We start from the raw sequence: 17,331 nt of genomic DNA, 5'->3' as shown, positions 1-17,331 counted from the left end.
ATAAGTAAATAAAATTAATAATTGTAACTATGATTTATGATTTATAACCTATCACTTTGCTGTTTGTATGTACAATGAGAGCTTGTTTATCCATTCATACTTGGTCAATATTCTATTCTATTCTATTCTATTCTATTCTATTCTATTCTATTCTATTCTATTCTATTCTATTCTATTCTATTCTATTCTATTCTATTCTATTCTATTCTATTCAGCTGTGTAATGGTTAAGAGATTACTATCAATGACAAAAGTTGAGGACAAAAGGTGTTTGATTGGTTATACAAAAATTGTTGTCGGGGTTTGCCTTATTTCTGTTGATCTTGAGTCTTTTGGAAAAAGAGCAGAATAGCAGAGAAGAAGGAAAATAAATGTTGCATGCTTCAATACCAAGTTCAAAGTTGTTCTTATTTGAGAAGAAATAGGCTGCCAAGGTGTTTAAGATTCACACAATTTAACATTATTTGATGAAATCTGAAGGAGAAACTATTATTTCCTACTTTCACACCTCCACATTTATTCTAGAATAATTTTTGTTTACGTAAGAAATTATGCATAATTTGCACAAAGTTGGGGGGAACTATCTGAGAAATGGAAGATATTGGCTAGACTGTGGCACTCTTGGAGACCATATAAAACCACTTCATGATCCTGCAGAAAAATTGCATGAAGTCATCTCAACTTAAGGGCATCTTGTAGGGAAATGAAATGTCTGGCAAATTCTGCAAGAGCAAATGGGACCCTTGCAAGAGACAACTAGGTCCAAAGGAGGGAGGAAGAATGAAAAACGGACTAAAAAACAGTTAAGACTATCAGGTTTCTGCAACAATATCCAACTAGCAATAAAAATCCAAAAACAGTACTTGTTTCCCAAATTTCGTACATCAAAGGGATTCTTCTTTGACTAAGCCTGGAAATAAAAGGTAGTGCAAAATCTTAACAGCCAGGATGCAGATGTTTGGACAAATGGTTTGGCATGCATTCTGCAAAGGGGAAGGCAGGTACACAGACTGTGTAAGGTCCTGCCTCAGCTACTGCTCCCAAGAAAGCAGAACTCTTGAAACTGGCATTGTTTCAAAAGGAAATTTTATTGAGAGATAGTGAAAGCAGAAAAGCAAGATAAGATCTGAATATTTCCCGCATGAAATGTTACATTAAACCCCTCTTCAGAGCCCCTCCCAAATGCCCAAATGCCCAGTCTGTTTCCAGCCAATCCACAGGTGTGAAGTTGTTATGGGAACTGGAAGGTGAAAGAGCGATAAAACACTGTTCCCAGGCATTACATCCTCTTCCCAGCAGAGGAGAGCAAAGGCAGATGGCCCCAGGCACATTCCTCCCTCCCTTTCACAGCAAAGAAATACATCAAAATGTAGATGAACAAAACAAAAGTAACGCATCCCAGGGCCCACACATCCCCCCTCCAAATAGAATGGCAGTGTCTCGATAATGATCTGAGGGGCCTGACATGCCAACCCCCTTAAAAGAAGGAGGCATCCACCTGGAGAAATAAATAATAATGATATGGGTAGAGAAAGAGAATTCATAGATTAATCAGGTTTATCAAAGTAATGTACATGAAAACATTTGAGTAACCTAGGGGCTCTAATATGTTTCTTGTGAACCCATTCCTTTTGGGAGGCTGGAAGATCTTTCCAGGCCACCAAATACTGGGTGTTTCCAGGCCACCAAATACTGGGTGGCTCCAAGGTGTCTGCATGAGTCTAGGATTTCTGTTGTGTTCGGTACGGCGACAGATGACATGGAGACTGGTATGGGGTTATTCTGTTTATTTCCAATACACATAGTTGAACTGGTCAATTCCCCCCCACACCTTGTATGCCAAACCATCCCTGCATGTTAGAGAGGTTTGATTATCTTTGAAGCATTGATCGGCGAGGAGCTCTCATTTTATCTTCTTTGCTCCCGGGTCATCAGGATTAGGGGTTCTGCGAAGTGTGAGTTGGACCGCAGGTTGTGAAATGGGGATAGTTGCCTCGTAGACCTCTTCGCGTTCGCTTTTGTACTGTGGCAATTGGAATAGCGCATCAGCTAGGAAGTTTTTTTTCTTCCTGTATGTACTTTAGAGTAAAATTAAAATGATTAAAGTACTCTCAGTCCTCACCTATTTCCAGGCGTAAGGGCTCCGTTATTTGCCTGACTAAAGTCCCTCCCATTAGGGAGCCATCGACTTGCTCAAACCTCACAGGTTTGGAGAGCAGCTTAGCCCGTATGCCCAGTCTCAAGGCACATGACAGGCTAATGATACATCGGGAGGAGCCGGTATCGAGTAGCACTTTCAGGTCTACTTGTGCCCCTGACATAGGGATTATGAGTTTAGCAGGCAATAAAAAAGGTAGGATGCATTGACTCACCATCGGGTCATTCTTCCCTTCATCGTCGCTGTCAAAACTGAGTAAAGTGAGGGTGGGTCCTGTCGGTGGGCCAGCGTCCACCTGGGTCGGGGACGTAACCTAGGTAACAGGCTCCTGGGTAGACCAGTTGGACTTTTCTCTCAATGGCTGCTGTGCAGGTTTCTTCCTCGTTTTTGGATCTGGTCTACTCGGCTGTTGCGGGTAAGGAACTGGGCAGTTCGCTGCTCGATGTCCCTGCTGTCCACATTGAAAGCACTCGATTGGCGGACCTGTAGGTGGTCTAGGTCTTTTGGAAGTAGCAGTCATTGGGGGTTTTCAGGAGAGTGGTAGCCATCTGGATCCTGGTTTTGGTGCAGCTTCAGGTGGGGGAGGCTTTTTATAGCGGGCGAGCTGGACATCTAATTTCACCACTGCCTGGTACCATTCATGCAGCTGGTCGGGTACAGCTCAGTAGATACATGCCAGAGAAAGGTGGTCGTCTAACCCTTCTCTGAAAAGATGAATTATGGATTGCTCAGGCCATCTCTCTATCTGACTGGCCATCTTTCAAAACTCCCGCACATACTCCAGGGCAGGCCAGTCAGATTGTTTTATCTTGTAGATTTGTTCTTCTGCTTTGAGGGCAATGGATCGGTCCTCAAATCTTTCCCTCAGTCCCAGGAGGAAAAGGTGGGGGTCCTCCCATTCAGGGACCTGCTCATTATACAAATTGTTCAACCATTCAGATGCTTCTCCGTCTAGGTTGGATGCAATCACATTGACCATCGCACCCGGGTCCAGGTAAATGTGACCCCAGCAATTCAAGTGAAAGTGTACTTGGTTGAGGAAAAAAATCAGTTTCTCTGGGTCCCCATTGAAGGTTGCTCTGAAGGGTGGGCTCATCATTGCTTGCTGGGGGCCCCATTGCTGCTGTCCCCCCCCTTGGTTGTTGGATCAACGGTTGCTGGGCCCCCCACTGCTGTTGTTGTGTCTCCAGTTGCTGCTGGCCCCCTCCTGGTTGTAGATTCACTGGCTGCCAGGGCCCCCATTGCTTTTGTGTCTCCAGTTGCTGCTGCCCCACTCTGGTTGCTGATTTAATGGCTGCCAGGGCCCCCTCTTCTGCTGGCCCCATTGGTCTTGCTGTACATTCAGGGGTTGCACGTTTGGGTCCTGCTGCTGCCACCCTTGCTGTTTTTCCCCCACCAGCTCCTGATCTCCAGGCTTCTGCACCACCCCCAGCTGTTGCAAGGGGCAACAGCCCCTTGCAACAGCTGGGGGTGTTTGCCCCTGCTAATAGAGGTTGTTGGCCTTTCCAACAACAAACTCAGAGGTTGTTGGCCTTTCCATTTGTGCGGACCTCCCAACGTCCCATTGCTGCAGAGGCCCCAGGCTGGGGTCCTCAGTCTCTATGGGTGTGGAGGGCTTGGCAGTGGACTCCTGGGTCTGGCAGGCAGTCTGATCTGCAGGCAGGATTTTCCACTCACCCGAGTATTTAATCTCAGCTGGCCTGGCTGCTCCCCACCGGTCTAGGGACTACGATGTGCAGGATTCTCTTTGTTGTCATCCCACTCCTCTGCCTTTGAAGCCCTTGGGGATGGCAAGACTGCTCCGAGGCGCCTCGAGTCTCCACTGGGCTTAATCCACTCTGACGACCAGACCAATTCTCCTGGTTGTTTGGGTCTAGCTCCCAGCTGGGAGGATTGCTGAAACTCTTTCCCTGCCGGCTTCTTCACTGGCCCTTCCCCCACTGGGCTGGCTGCTGGTGCCGGGGAGCTGGCTTCAGGCAATTTTTCTCCCTCCATTATGGGATCTTCCCCATCTCTTTGCCAGACTGCCTCCCAAACTTGGTGACAGTGACGGGAGGTCGGGACTCCCTAATTAGTTTAAAAAGTAGTGTGGATTCCAGCTTGATGTCAAGTTTCTGACGTATGGGCTTTTCAAGTGACCGTGAGGCATTGTTTACCTTAAAAGTCCTTTTTTCAGCCCAATACACCGGCAAATGCTTGCTCAAAAGAAGCTGGAATCTGAAATCTCCGCCCCTTGCACAATATATTATAACACAGTTCTCCACCTTTGTAATTTTGTCATTAATCATATTCTCCAATTAATTTAAAGAATCAGTTTCCCTTCTGTTAGAAAACCCGCCAAGGTCTTATCTTCTTTATATCAGATGGTCTTGAAGGTACAATCCTACTCATCCCCCCTCCCAACTTTAAACTCAATCTCTTAAAGCAATACACAAGTTTAACATATGAAATGGCTACTTCTTCATCTGTTGTCAATAACATTCAATGTTAGCAGCGTTGACACCAGTCTTATGTGGTCAGTCATATTCGTACTGTATATCAGAATGTCATCAAGATACACCAGAACCCCTTTGTATAAATGATCATATAGGACCTCATTAATCAACTGCATAAATACGGCTGGGGGCCTCTGCAGTCCAAATGGCATGACTTTGAATTGGTAGCTTCCCAAGGGGCAGTTGAAGGCCGTTTTCCACTTGTCCCCATTTATTCTCACCCAGTAATATGCTTCTCTCCAATCTAACTTAGTGAAGACACTCCCCTTCACCAGGTGGGTTAGTAAGCCTTTCAGGAGGGGGAGAGGGTATTTATTTTCCACACTCACAGCGTTAAGGCCCTTTTAGTCCACGCAGAGATGAAGAGACCCATTTTTTTTCTTTGAACAACACAGGGGTTCTCACAGTAGACTTGGTTCGTTCAATGAATCCCCTTGCTAGGTTTGTATCCACATATCGCTGCATGTTCACTATTTCAAGGAGGGACATAGCGTTCATTGTTGGTTGTGGAAGTTTGCCCCCCGGCAACAGTTCAATGGAACAATCATTGGGCCAGTGAGGAGGCAAGGTATTGCATTCTTTCTCACTAAATGCCTCCGCTAGGTCCTGGTATTTGCTGGGGATGAGTGGCTCACCTGGTGGCCGTGAGGCAGCCATGTGCGCTTGCTCATTGGTGGGCTAAAATCCTCTGTAACATCTGTTAAATCAATGGGGGGATCAGGCCCTATAGGTAGTCTCACAGTTCTCATTCCTTTCTCCCACCAGATAAATGGCTTCCATTTGTCCAACCAGGCTAATCCTAAAATCACAATCACAAACGGGAGGCCACCGTTGTCCAGATACTCGGGTGCGAGTCACTCCTCCTGAGATGTGGCCCTAGGGCTCAGTTGGGCTTGCTGCTGGTGTACCTTTCGCCTAGTTGCGTAGCAGCAGCCCTGCCTAAACTTCTCGACATCCTCTCGGGGTTGGTGATTGAGTTCCCCAAGCTTATGATTTTGGGGGACTTTAATCTGCCATCCCAGTCTAGTTGGCAGAATGCAATTGGGTTCTTTAGTCTCCTAAGATGGAATCCCAGTCTTCCACTATGGTGGGGCTTATTAAGCATCTGGTGTACCCTGCATCTAGTAGGGCCTTTAGGAACACTTTCTTCCCTATGCCTAGGATTAACAGTTCTATGGGCATAGTTAATGACGCGATCAGCCCACTTACTAGGGGGTCGTCATCATAGTCGATGTCGGACATCCTTTTTTTTATTGAAAAGTTTTACAATACATTTTTAGATACAAAAAAGCCCCCCCTCCTCCCCCTCCCCTCTCCCCAACCCCTCCCTCCCCTCCCCTCCCCCCTCCCCGACTTCCCAGAGCTGAATACAGGGTATAAAAATACAAACAAACATAATCTAAAATATGCTAACAACAATAAAACATTAAGTTCTATCGCACTTTAACTCTCCATCGTCAAATTATTAATAAAATAACTATTAGCTAATTATACATCATATAGATCCACTACTTATTCAAATGCTAAATGAAACTTTTTAGTCCCATATTTATTCTGAATATATTCAATCCATCTCCTCCATTCCACAATGTATCTCTGTTGCGATTGTTGTGATTCAGGGTCAGCCTGTGGGTTCGGCAGTTGGGTCGGACGACTCAGAGGAGGAGGGGGGTGTTGAAGAGCTTGCTGAGGGGGTTGAAGATCTTGCTGATGAGAGCCCTCAACCAGGCCCCTCTCACCTGGTCATGACGGAGACCCAGCTGTGTGAGCCTGACAGCGTGGATGAAGATGACCCACAGCTGGCCCTGTTCAAGGACGCCCGATGCAGGAGGCAGTCAATCAGGAGTAAACAGAGGAAGGCAATGGGGCACCTCGGAAGGAGGCAGAGAGAAGCCACGCCCTGAACTGTATAAAAGGGGAATGCGTGGGAGGGCTGGTTTGCTGAAGGCAACCGTTTGAATAGTTCCTGTTTCATAGCTCCTGTTTCATGGTTGGTGTCTTGTTTTGCTCTGTTTTATCTTACTAAATTTGGCAGGCTTAATTCCAGCCTCTTGCCGTTTGTAAAGGGGTTGTCCCTGCCTTTTCTGCAGGGCCGGTAGCAGCCTGGTACAGAACAGCGATTGGTCTTTCAAATACGCTGAAATCTTTGCCATTTCCGCCAAGTTAGAAACTTTTAAAGTCCATTCTTCTACAGTCAGCAGTTCTTCCTTCTTCCAATATTGAGCTACTAAAAGTCTCGCTGCCGTAATTAAATTCAACATCAACTTAACATCTATAACAGTAGTATCTGTAATAATACCCAATAAAAACAATTACGGAGAAAACTTTATCCTTTTCTTAAATATCTTTTGCATATTCCACCAAATTTTAATCCAAAAAGCTTTAACCTTTTTACAAGTCCACCATATATGAAAATACGTTGCATCCTCACAACCACACCTCCAACATTTGGGCTGGCAATTCGGATACATACTTGCTAATTTTTTAGGGTCTAGGTGCCACCTATAAAACATTTTATAAAAATTCTCTCTTAAATTTTCGGCTTGTGTAAATTTTACATTTCTAACCCAGATCTTTTCCCAAATATCCATTGTTATAACTTCTTGAAAATTCTGAGCCCACTTTATCATACAGTCTTTGACAAGTTCCGTTTCTGAATCAATTTCTATCAATGCATTATATATCCTTTTTATATGTGCTTGACCTTGATCTCTAATTTGTTTTACCAAATTTTCATCAGTCATCGAAAAACCAACTTTCTGGTCCTCTTTCCATCTAGCCTGTAATTGCCCATACTGAAACCAAGTTTGTACAATTTTTTCTTCTTTTAAAATTTTATATGACTTTAGTTTCCATACATTCCTCTCTAAACTTAAAATTTCCTTATATGTAGTCACATCATGTTTAAATCCAATATTTATATTTTCTATTGCATGTTTAGGTATTGCCCAAATGGGTATCTTATAATTTAACTTATGTCTATACTTTTTCCAAACCCGCAACAGAGCATACCTTAAAATATGTATCTTAAACACATTATCCACCTTATCGTACAATAAATATGCATGCCAACCAAATAACAAATCATGACCCTCAAGATTTAATAATCTCCCTTGTGTTAAATTAAACCAGTCACTTATCCATGACAAAGCAGCAGCCTCATAATATAATTTAAAATTAGGCATTTTAAGACCACCTCTTTCATGCGTATCTTGCATTATCTTAAATTTAACTCGTGGCTTTTTCCCTGCCCAGACAAATTTATTAATTCCTTTTTGCCATTCCTCCAGATTTAAGTCCTTTTTCAGTATAGGTATCATTTGAAATAAAAATAGAAATTTTGGCAAAACATCCATTTTCACTGCTGCAATTCTTCCCAATAAGGATAATTGTAATTTTTTCCAACTATCTAATTCTTTTTGTATTTTCCCCATAACATTTCATAATTATTTTTATATAACTTCAAATTTGAAGCTGACAAATATATCCCCAAATATTTAATCTTTTTAACTATTTCAAATCCCGTTAGCTCTTCTAAAACAGCCTTTTGTGATACTGTCATACTTTTAGACAATATTTGTTTTTTGTATGTTGATCTTAAATCCCGAAACTTTCCCATATAGCATTATTATCTCCATCAATTCTACAACTGAATAATCCGGCTGAGTTACTGTAACAACCAAATCATCTGCAAACACCCTCAATCTATAATCCTGATCTCTTATTTGAATTCCCCTAATTTTTCCCGAGTCACATATTTTAATCAGTAATATTTCCAATGTTAAAACAAATAATACAGGTGACAACGGGCACCCCTGCCTTGTGCCCTTTTCAATATTACATAGTTCAGTCAAACTATTATTGACTATTATACGGGCTGTTTGCTTTTGATATATTGCCCTAATTGGTTGTAGAAATTTGTCCCCAAATTCCATTTTCTCTAGTACTTTGATCAAAAATTGCAAATCCAATTGATCAAAGGCTTTTTCAGCATCCAAAAAGATCAAAGCTGCGGGGATCTGATTGTTTCTTTCCAAAAATTCCAATAAATCTACAATATGTCTCACGTTATTCTTCATTTGTCTACCACTTATAAATCCAGTTTGATCACCATGAATCACTTGTTGTAATACCCTCATTAATCTATTAGCTAAAATTTTTGCAAATATCTTGTAATCAGTATTCAAAAGTGATATTGGCCTATAATTTTTAGCTTGAGTAGCATCCTGATCTTCCTTCGGAATCAATGAAATAAAAGCAGTCTTCCAAGATGGAGGTACCCCTCCTCCCATTTGAATTGTCTTAAAGGTTTCACCATTTCTAACTGTAAATTTTTATAATACACGGCAGTCAAACCGTCAGTACCCGGGGATTTACCCACTTTTAATTGTTTGATTGCTAAAATAATTTTTTCATCAGTTATCAATTGATTCATCCCTTCTTTTTGTTCTTGTGTAAGAACAGGAATCTTAGCTTTTATCAAATAGTCATCTATATCTACATCTCTAATCTTATCTCTAGCATACAACTTAGAATAAAAATCAGCAAGTCTTTTTAATAAGACTCTGCTGGTACACTACTTTACCCTTATACTCTACTCTATCTATATTAGAAGCCCTTTGCTTCTTAACAAATAAGCTAGCCATCTACCTGGTTTATTAGCATTACAAAAAGTATTATGTCTAGCATACCGTAAATTAGTTGCCACTTGATCTGCCATTAACTTATCAAACTGACCCCTTAATAAAGTAATTACCTCTTTAATCTTCCCATCAGATGGATTCAGAATTAAAGCCTTTTCTTTTTCCTTAATTTCATCCTCTAATTCTTTCCTCCTAAATTCCAATTTACGTCTATGTTTATTGTTTATTAATACACCTCTCATATAAGCTTTACTTGCATCCCAAACCATCTCAATAGAAGTACCTTTATGCATGTTAATTTTAAAAAATTCCTTCATCTGTTTTTTACATTCTTCCACATTTTCCTGGTATCTAGACAAATTTTCATTTAAACGCCAAGACCGTCTATCTCTATCATCTTTTTCTATCTCTAACCATACTGGGCTATGATCAGATATAGTTCTTGGACAAATCTTGATCTTCTTAATCCTAGAAAAAAAATCATTAGTAATTAATACAAAATCAATCCTAGAAAAAGATTGATGCCTATCAGAAAAAAAAAGTAAATCTTTTTCTTGCAAATTCCTTTCTCTCCAAACATCTCTCAGTTCCAGGTCATCCTTCATTTCAAAAAAAGATTTAGGCAGTTTAGCATGACTTGGGATGCTTTTAAAAAGACCTCCCTTGTCCATTTGTACATTCAAAACACCATTCCAATCTCCCATAAAAATACAAGATTTATAATCCCACTGGATGATCTTGCTATGTAATAAACTGTAAAAATCTCCTTGTTGTTGATTAGGAGCATATAATCCAACCAAAAGCGTTTTCTTGCCTTTATTAATAGTTCAATCATAACATATCTTCCTTGTTTATCTGCTTCAATTAAAGTCGCTGTCAAAGTATTCTTAACATAAATAACCACTCCATTTTTCTTATCAGTCGCAGAAGCAATAAACTGTGTACCCAACCTCGAGTTTAACAAATACTTTTGATCCGTAGCTGTAATATGTGTTTCTTGTAGACAAATAACATTGTTCTTAAATTGCTTTAGATATTGAAATACTTTCTTTCTCTTATGTGAATTTAGACCATTAACATTCCAGGTTAGAAGCTTTGTCGCCATCTTTTGCGACCTGAAGCTTTTGGAGCGCCTCTTCCAAAATCACCTGCACTCTCTTTGGTCGCGCTCCTCCCACTGCTTCACTGTAAGTAAGTTTTTGAGGCACCGTCATAACTCTCTGCTGTTCTTGCTCTTGTCTCATTCGTCTAGCAGCAGCACGTGTCTTTCTTTGGTCTCTAACCTCCTCCGATGATACTGAAATTTGATCCACTCCTGTAACTTTCTGGGATTCTCCATCTTTCAACTGCATAACTCCTTCAGCACCTTGTGCATTCTTACTTTGTGATTGACGCTCTCCCTCACCATTCTTCTTTTTAGATTCCAAAAGTGGTATAGGGACTGCCTTTAAAACATTGGCGTAGAAGTCATGTGCCTGTAACACTGTAAGAAGACGATGTCTCGTGCCTGCATACATCACCACCATACCCACTGGAATCTCCCATCTGAACTGGATATCCCGTCTTCTTAATTCTTCTGTCAAAAAAGCAAACTCCTTTCTTCTTCTTAAAATTTTTGGAGGGATCTCTTTTAAAATCAAAACTTCTTGCTCTGCAATTGCAAATTTACTATTATAAAAAGCTTGAATAACCTCGTTTCTAATTGCTCTCTTTGTAAAATAAACCACCACATCTCTAGGTAATTTCCTTTGTCTTGCAATCCATGAATTAACACGAAATATTTTGTCTATATCCACCATAATATCTTCTGCTGAACGCCCCAAAACGCCTTCCAGGGCTTCTGAAACTACTTTTTTCAAATTTTCCTTAGAATCCTCTTTTAAGCCCCTAATTCTCACAGCAAACTCCATCTCATGGTACTGCACCATGATTAAATCGTCATCAATCTTATCCATCAGTTTCAGCATCCATCATTTTAGCATCTAATCTGATATTATTTTGACTAAGTTCTTCCACTCTCTCGTCCAAACGTTCAATGCAAACGGCCATGCCTTGAAATGCACGTAAGATGTCTGCCCTCATTTCTGTAAGCTTCTCATCCATAAGTTCTGTAAGCTTCTCATCCATAAGTTCAACTAATTGTTGGGATTGCTTTTTCATAGCCTCTTGCAAAACATCCTGCAAATCTTTTACTGTCAAAGCTGGTGCAGGTGCAGGTGCAGGTGCAGGGAGAGGGGGCATTAAAGCCTGTAACGAGGATTGCTGCACCGGGGAAGCCCCCGCGCTTCTAGGAACTTTAGATGATTTGGCAGCCATTTTCACCCACTCAATTCTGTTGCGCACTTTCACTTTTTAAAAATCTCCACGAAATCCACTGAGTTAAAGGTCATATACTTGCTATGACATGATTCTCCTGTACAGCTCTGCCTGCATCCAAGTAATCCAAAGTTCACTCTCGCTGGCAGGGATGGTTGCTGCGTCCTGCTCTGCTCCAAAGCCCTGGAGCAGAGGCGTCCCGAGGTCCGGAGCAAACTCAGGCTTCGGGGGGGCTCAATCCTTCAACCACCAGAGTTTCAACTCTGGCGGTCTGGGAGAGCTCTACCCCTGCCTGGGCGCTCACTCCCTCCTCTTCTTCTGAGGAGCGGGCTTCTGAGCCGCCAAAACAGCTGATCGGTGCTGTTTTCAGCAGTTCTACGGAACGACGGGGCTGACAGCCTAAATGGCTGCCGGCAACGGAGCCTTGCCACCCGGAAGTCCAATGTCAGACATCCTTGATGCTTTCTCTGGTGGGGTTGGAATTCCCCCCTCCCAGTTTTGGGGAGGGATGGAACTGTACAACCTCAGCACTCTTTAGGGCCATGTTTTGGGGCATTTTGGGGCATTTGACTTGGTTTTCCTCCAAGTCCCTTTCTTCACAGGGGTTTTTATGCAGCCTTCCACAGCCCAATGGCCTTCCTTGCCACATTTGAAGCAGGCAGTTGAGCATAGTAGTGCTGCCAAGGGCCTTGCTGCCTCCCTTTTCCTCTCTGGTGGGGATCGCCTCCACACTCTACCTGAGCAGTACTGGTTCTGTGCCTGGTCGATTTCCACTTCTTTGGCCAAGATGCACCAGCCAAGGAGGCAGGCAAGGGCTTCTTGGGCGATGCAGGCATGGGATAAGTCATTGTTAAGCCCATCTTTAAAGCAGTTCACCAGGATGTCTTCTGACCAGTTGAAGCAGCAAACCAGGTCTCGAAATTCTTCAGTATACTTGGCTACCGAGCGGCAGTCTTGCCTCACCATCTTAATGCAGTCTCATGCCTTCCAATCGGGCAGGGAGTGTTCAAAATGGCACCTCAATGCTGTCATGAAGCGGTTGAAGTTCCAGAGCTCTGGTGCATTAGTGTTATGCAGGGTCACCATCCATCTGGCCACAGCACCTTCCAAGACCAAGATGATGAGCCTAATCCTGGCTCCTTCGCTGGGGAGGTCTTGCCCATATACTTGCATGCACTTGAGGACATGGGTGAGGAAAAGCCCCAACTGCTGAGGATGCACATCAAACCTAACACCAAGGGGGATGCCTTTTGCTCCAGTCGCTGGGTTCCCCTTCCGCCAGTTCTCTGGGCATTTACCCTGATTGGGATGACGTGAGGTAGAGTAGCCAGGGCAGCCATCGCACCTTCTGCAGAAGCAATGGTGCTTGCTGATGTCTCTGGGGTAGGGGACTGACTCCCCAAGCATGCCAGTTCTTCTACCTGTTCCTTGCTCATCGTCATAGTACTGTAGTTTCATCTCATGCTTCCAGCCCAGCTTCCTGCTACCATGCCAACAGACCATCTTAGTTTTGGGGGTTCTTCCATGGTGGCAGCTTCCTCCATCCATTCATCAGGGTGAGTCTTCATGGAGGTTTCTGCCCAGCAGTTAGCCTCCTCCTGCTCACTGCCATGGTGGGACATCATGTGCACAGTAGGGCAAGATCTGAATATTTTCCACGTGAAACATAACATGAAACCCCTCTCTTCAGAATCCCTCCCAAGTGCCCAACTGCCTAGTCCATTTCCAGCCAATCCACAGGTGCAAAGTTTTTATGGGAACTGGAAGGTAAAAGTGTTATAAAGCACTGTTCCCAGGCATTGCATCTTCTTAGTAGTAGTAGTAGTAGTAGTAGTAGACTTTATTGTCATTTCAACAATTTACAATACAATACCCAGTGAAATGAAACATTTCCCCAGGACCAAGGTGCTACATCAGACAACACAAATTAAAAAAAAGAATAGAACACAAACTACACATAACTCTAAACTAAAAACTTTAAAAAAAACACTACAAATACAAGTATTTATAGTTCCAGTTTCTTCGCGTTGAGAATTCTAATGGCTTGTAGGAATAAACTGTTACACAATCTAGATGAGCCCGAATGTACCTCTTTTCAGATGGCAAAAGAGTGAAGAGTGTATGAGGGGTGTGTGTAATCAGCCACAATGTTTCTGGCTTTACAGATGCAACGTGTGATGTAAATATCTATGACAGAGGGAAGAGCAACCCCGATGATCTTCTCTGCCATCCTCACTATTCGCTGTAGGGTTTTGCGATCCGAAATGGTGCAGTTTCCAAACCAGGCAGTAATGCAACTGCTCAGGGTGCTCTCAATAGCCCCTCTGTAGAAGATTGTGAGGATGTGTGGTGGAAGCTGTGACTTCCTCAGTTTCCTCAGAAAGTAAAGATGCTGGTGGGCCTTCCTTGTTATGGAACAGGTGTTGAGGGACCAAGTGAGATTCTCCGCCAAGTGAACACCAAGAAATTTGGTGCTCCCAAATTTCCCAGCAGACCAGAGATAAGGCAGATGGCTCTAGGCACATTCTTCCCCCCTTCACAGATGAAGATACATCAAAATGTAGAACAAAGCAAAAGAATCACATCCCAGGGCCCACACATTCCCCCCTCTCAACAGAATGGCAGCATCCTGATAAGGAAGTGAGGGGCCTGAAAGACTGCCTCATAGCTCCCAAGCTAAGGTAATACAGTTGGTAAATAAAGGTCCCAACATCTTGGTGAAGTGCTTTCCCCATTAAGTTCTTCAGAGACTTGCTGGCCTCATCACCTGCCAATGAACTTCTGGTTTACAGGGTTGCTCTGGAAATAATCAATTTTTAAAATGCTTCGTGCTTTGTCAGGATTTCAGGCCTCGGTTGCTTCCAGTCCAGGCAGAGTCTGACATATGCATAGGAATGCAGACATTTCAGATATGTTTTAACTGGTGAAATAATTTGATTTGTATTTTAAGATAGTTGCATTAAATCCTTTTCTATACATTGCTTAAGTATGCAGGGAGAGGTAAATAGCTTATCACAAAGAAATAGGATTTGGATGACCAATTATATCTCCTTACTTGCATTCTCAAACTAAGGATTTTTTTTCTATTTTGCCTTCAGCATCACTTATACAGAAAATTGTCTGAAATCCTATTTGAAAAACATGTTTGTGTTGAACAGAAAATGTTGAAACACATTTTATTATATATAGGGATATTCACAATGCTTGTAGTATACTGCCTCTTATATCAATATCCTTGTGCAGTCTTAGAATATTTATTTATTCATTAAATAAATTTATTTAATATACTTATATGTCCATCATTTTGCAGACTGTAAATCATTACAAAGAGTTTATCCAATATGAAGATAAATTTTCAAGGAGCATTTGAGGCAAAGCACCAAACAGCAATAGCGCTTAGACTTATATACTGCCCCATAGTGCTTTACAGCACTCTCTGGGCAGTTTACAATGTCAATGTATCGCACCCAGCAATCCGGATCCTCAATCTCAAGCCCCGTTAGGATCTAACTCCAGGCTATGGGCAGAGTTAACCTGCAATATTGCATTCTAACCACTGCACCAGTAGGGCTCATAAAAGACCATGAAAGACACTTACACTTTCTCCTATTAAGCACATTTATTAAGTACACATTCTATATGGCAATAACATCATTTTGGCTATTTCACTGCTTTAAAGCTCAGCTTTAAGAAGTTATATGTGGAGAGTATTCATTAAGTTGTTTGTGAATGGGTAGGCCCAACTGATTCTTACAGCTGCCCAGGGAGGTAAAAGTAGAAATTGCTGGATCAAGAATGAAGAACTGCATTTCTTCTAAGGTGAGATAGTTGTTATGTATCTCAGTTTCAGGTAGATAAAAACCACTTCACATCTGATTTTTCTAGAAACACATAAGGAGATCCAGTAGTTTTCTGAAAGTGAATCTTTTACATTCCAAGCATTTTTTGTTCAGATTTACTTCTGAAAAACGTCAGATCATCTTCAGAATGACACATTTTGGGGCCAAAATCTAAACATTCTGTACATCAAATGCTTCTAACACCAAGCAGTTGTAAGTCAATCTGCAACCCATGTGTGTATATGACACCATCTCTTCCTGTTGGTTACTAGGAAAACCATCATTTTTCCTCCAGATGCACAAATCAAACATATCAAAGGTTAAACCTTCTACCCTGGGTCAGGAGTGTTAGGGAACCTGTAGACTTTGAAACTCTTAGCTACAACTTAGCAACATCACTGGTATGGATTGAAGAAAGGATTACTCTCCTGAAAAAAAATAAGGTCAACAGCTTTCTTTGTGGACATGGTAGCAGGAATACACCAAATATACCAGCCCTGAGAATTGGCACTCTGCTGACAATTTTTGTTGTTTTTAAGGCAAATGACAGCAACAATAACGTCCATGTTAAATGAACTCTTCTTTCTGTATTTATAAAGAAAATTCAGAAAGTATTCAGGAATGAAGAATTAAGTGCAAGCACTCACATTCTTTAGGGTATTTTTTGTGAAGGGGGAAGGCAGAATACATATCCCTGTTTTGGTCTTGGTCTTTGTGGAACCCCTTGACATAGTCATAGTTAGTCAAGGAGAGTAACAGTATTGCATCTTTGGTCAGAGTTAATATATGACAACTGAGCACAATATCTACTTGGATAACATTCAAGATGGCCACTCACAGAAATACAACTATTCTTACAAGAGGACAATTTTCCATTCATAGCATCCTCACCTATAAATGAGGGCAGAGATGTCCCAATGCAAGCTTCATTCTTCTGTACTTGCACACCAACATTAGATGCAAATACGTAAGTTGTGGGATTTGCCTCACAAGCCATGTTTTGTCACTTGCTTCCTACTTGCTCTCCCTCCCTAGTTTTCATTCTGCAAAATTAACCCATTAATCCATTTTGAATCATTTCTCTAATTAAATGCAAGATGCCTTGCACCTTTGAATAATTAAGTCTCATTGGGTAACATTTAGCAACACAACACAACTGCAGATCTGGTTCCACAAATAAGGCCAGATAATGGGCAGGAATAGAAGGTGATCAAACACACTAGACAGATTTTATATCTTTATGACTTCACTCCTGTTTGTACAAATGTCACTCCTGGGTCAGAAATGGGCTGGTGAAAGTTCAGATTTTCCTCCAGTTGTTGCCACTTCGATCAAACTTCCAGAATCTGGCCGGTTTTTACCGATGATCCAGTCATAAAAAGTTCTGGCAGAACAGATGGAAACAACTGCATGAGTTAATTTCACTGGAAAGTTTCACATTCCAAATGCTCATTGAGCTTCCATAGTTATTCCATAACATCACTATTAATAAAGTTCTGAGATAACAAGCTGAAAAGCAATTCAGAGGACCTTGTAAAAGATTGCAGTGCAGAAGTTTCCATTTTAATGGGCTTGAGATACATCTCTTTATTTTCCTGGAAAGATAAACCTCCTAAGTCCAAAGATTTGTTAAGATGTAACATTATTTTTGTCATGCACAACAACATTCTCAGCTTCATCAGGGCTACTAATAAAAGAAGCTAAACCACCTCCTAATTCAAGGAGATAAACCATCATTATTCCCAATCTACAATTTAAAAGAGGCACTATGAAGTTGAAGTTGGTACAGGACATCTCAGCTAAAGGAAATCCCTCTTCTGTAGGTCAGATTATCCTGCTTGGACTAGGCAAAAAGTATAAATAAATAGATCAGATACATAA

General features: G+C 41.8%; 1 protein-coding gene across 7 annotated transcripts in view; it reads right to left on the bottom strand.

The window, feature by feature from the left end:
- Positions 1–16,674: 16,674 nt before the first annotated feature.
- QDPR (quinoid dihydropteridine reductase) overlaps positions 16,675–17,331 on the bottom strand; it is a 37,601-nt gene continuing 36,944 nt past the window's right edge. For all 7 annotated transcript variants that reach the window (XR_014027061.1, XR_014027062.1, XR_014027063.1 and 4 more), the window contains one exon: positions 16,675–16,834. Coding sequence is in view for 4 of the 7 variants with exons in the window: in XM_081332360.1 (XP_081188486.1) it covers positions 16,729–16,834 (106 nt within the window). In the remaining 3 variants the exon portion in view is untranslated. The remainder of the gene's footprint in view (positions 16,835–17,331) is intronic.

Source organism: Vipera berus, assembly GCF_964194415.1.
Source record: "Vipera berus genome assembly, chromosome: 7".
NCBI classification, from domain to species: Eukaryota; Metazoa; Chordata; class Lepidosauria; order Squamata; family Viperidae; genus Vipera; species Vipera berus.
This window is presented reverse-complemented; position numbering and strand designations above follow the sequence as displayed.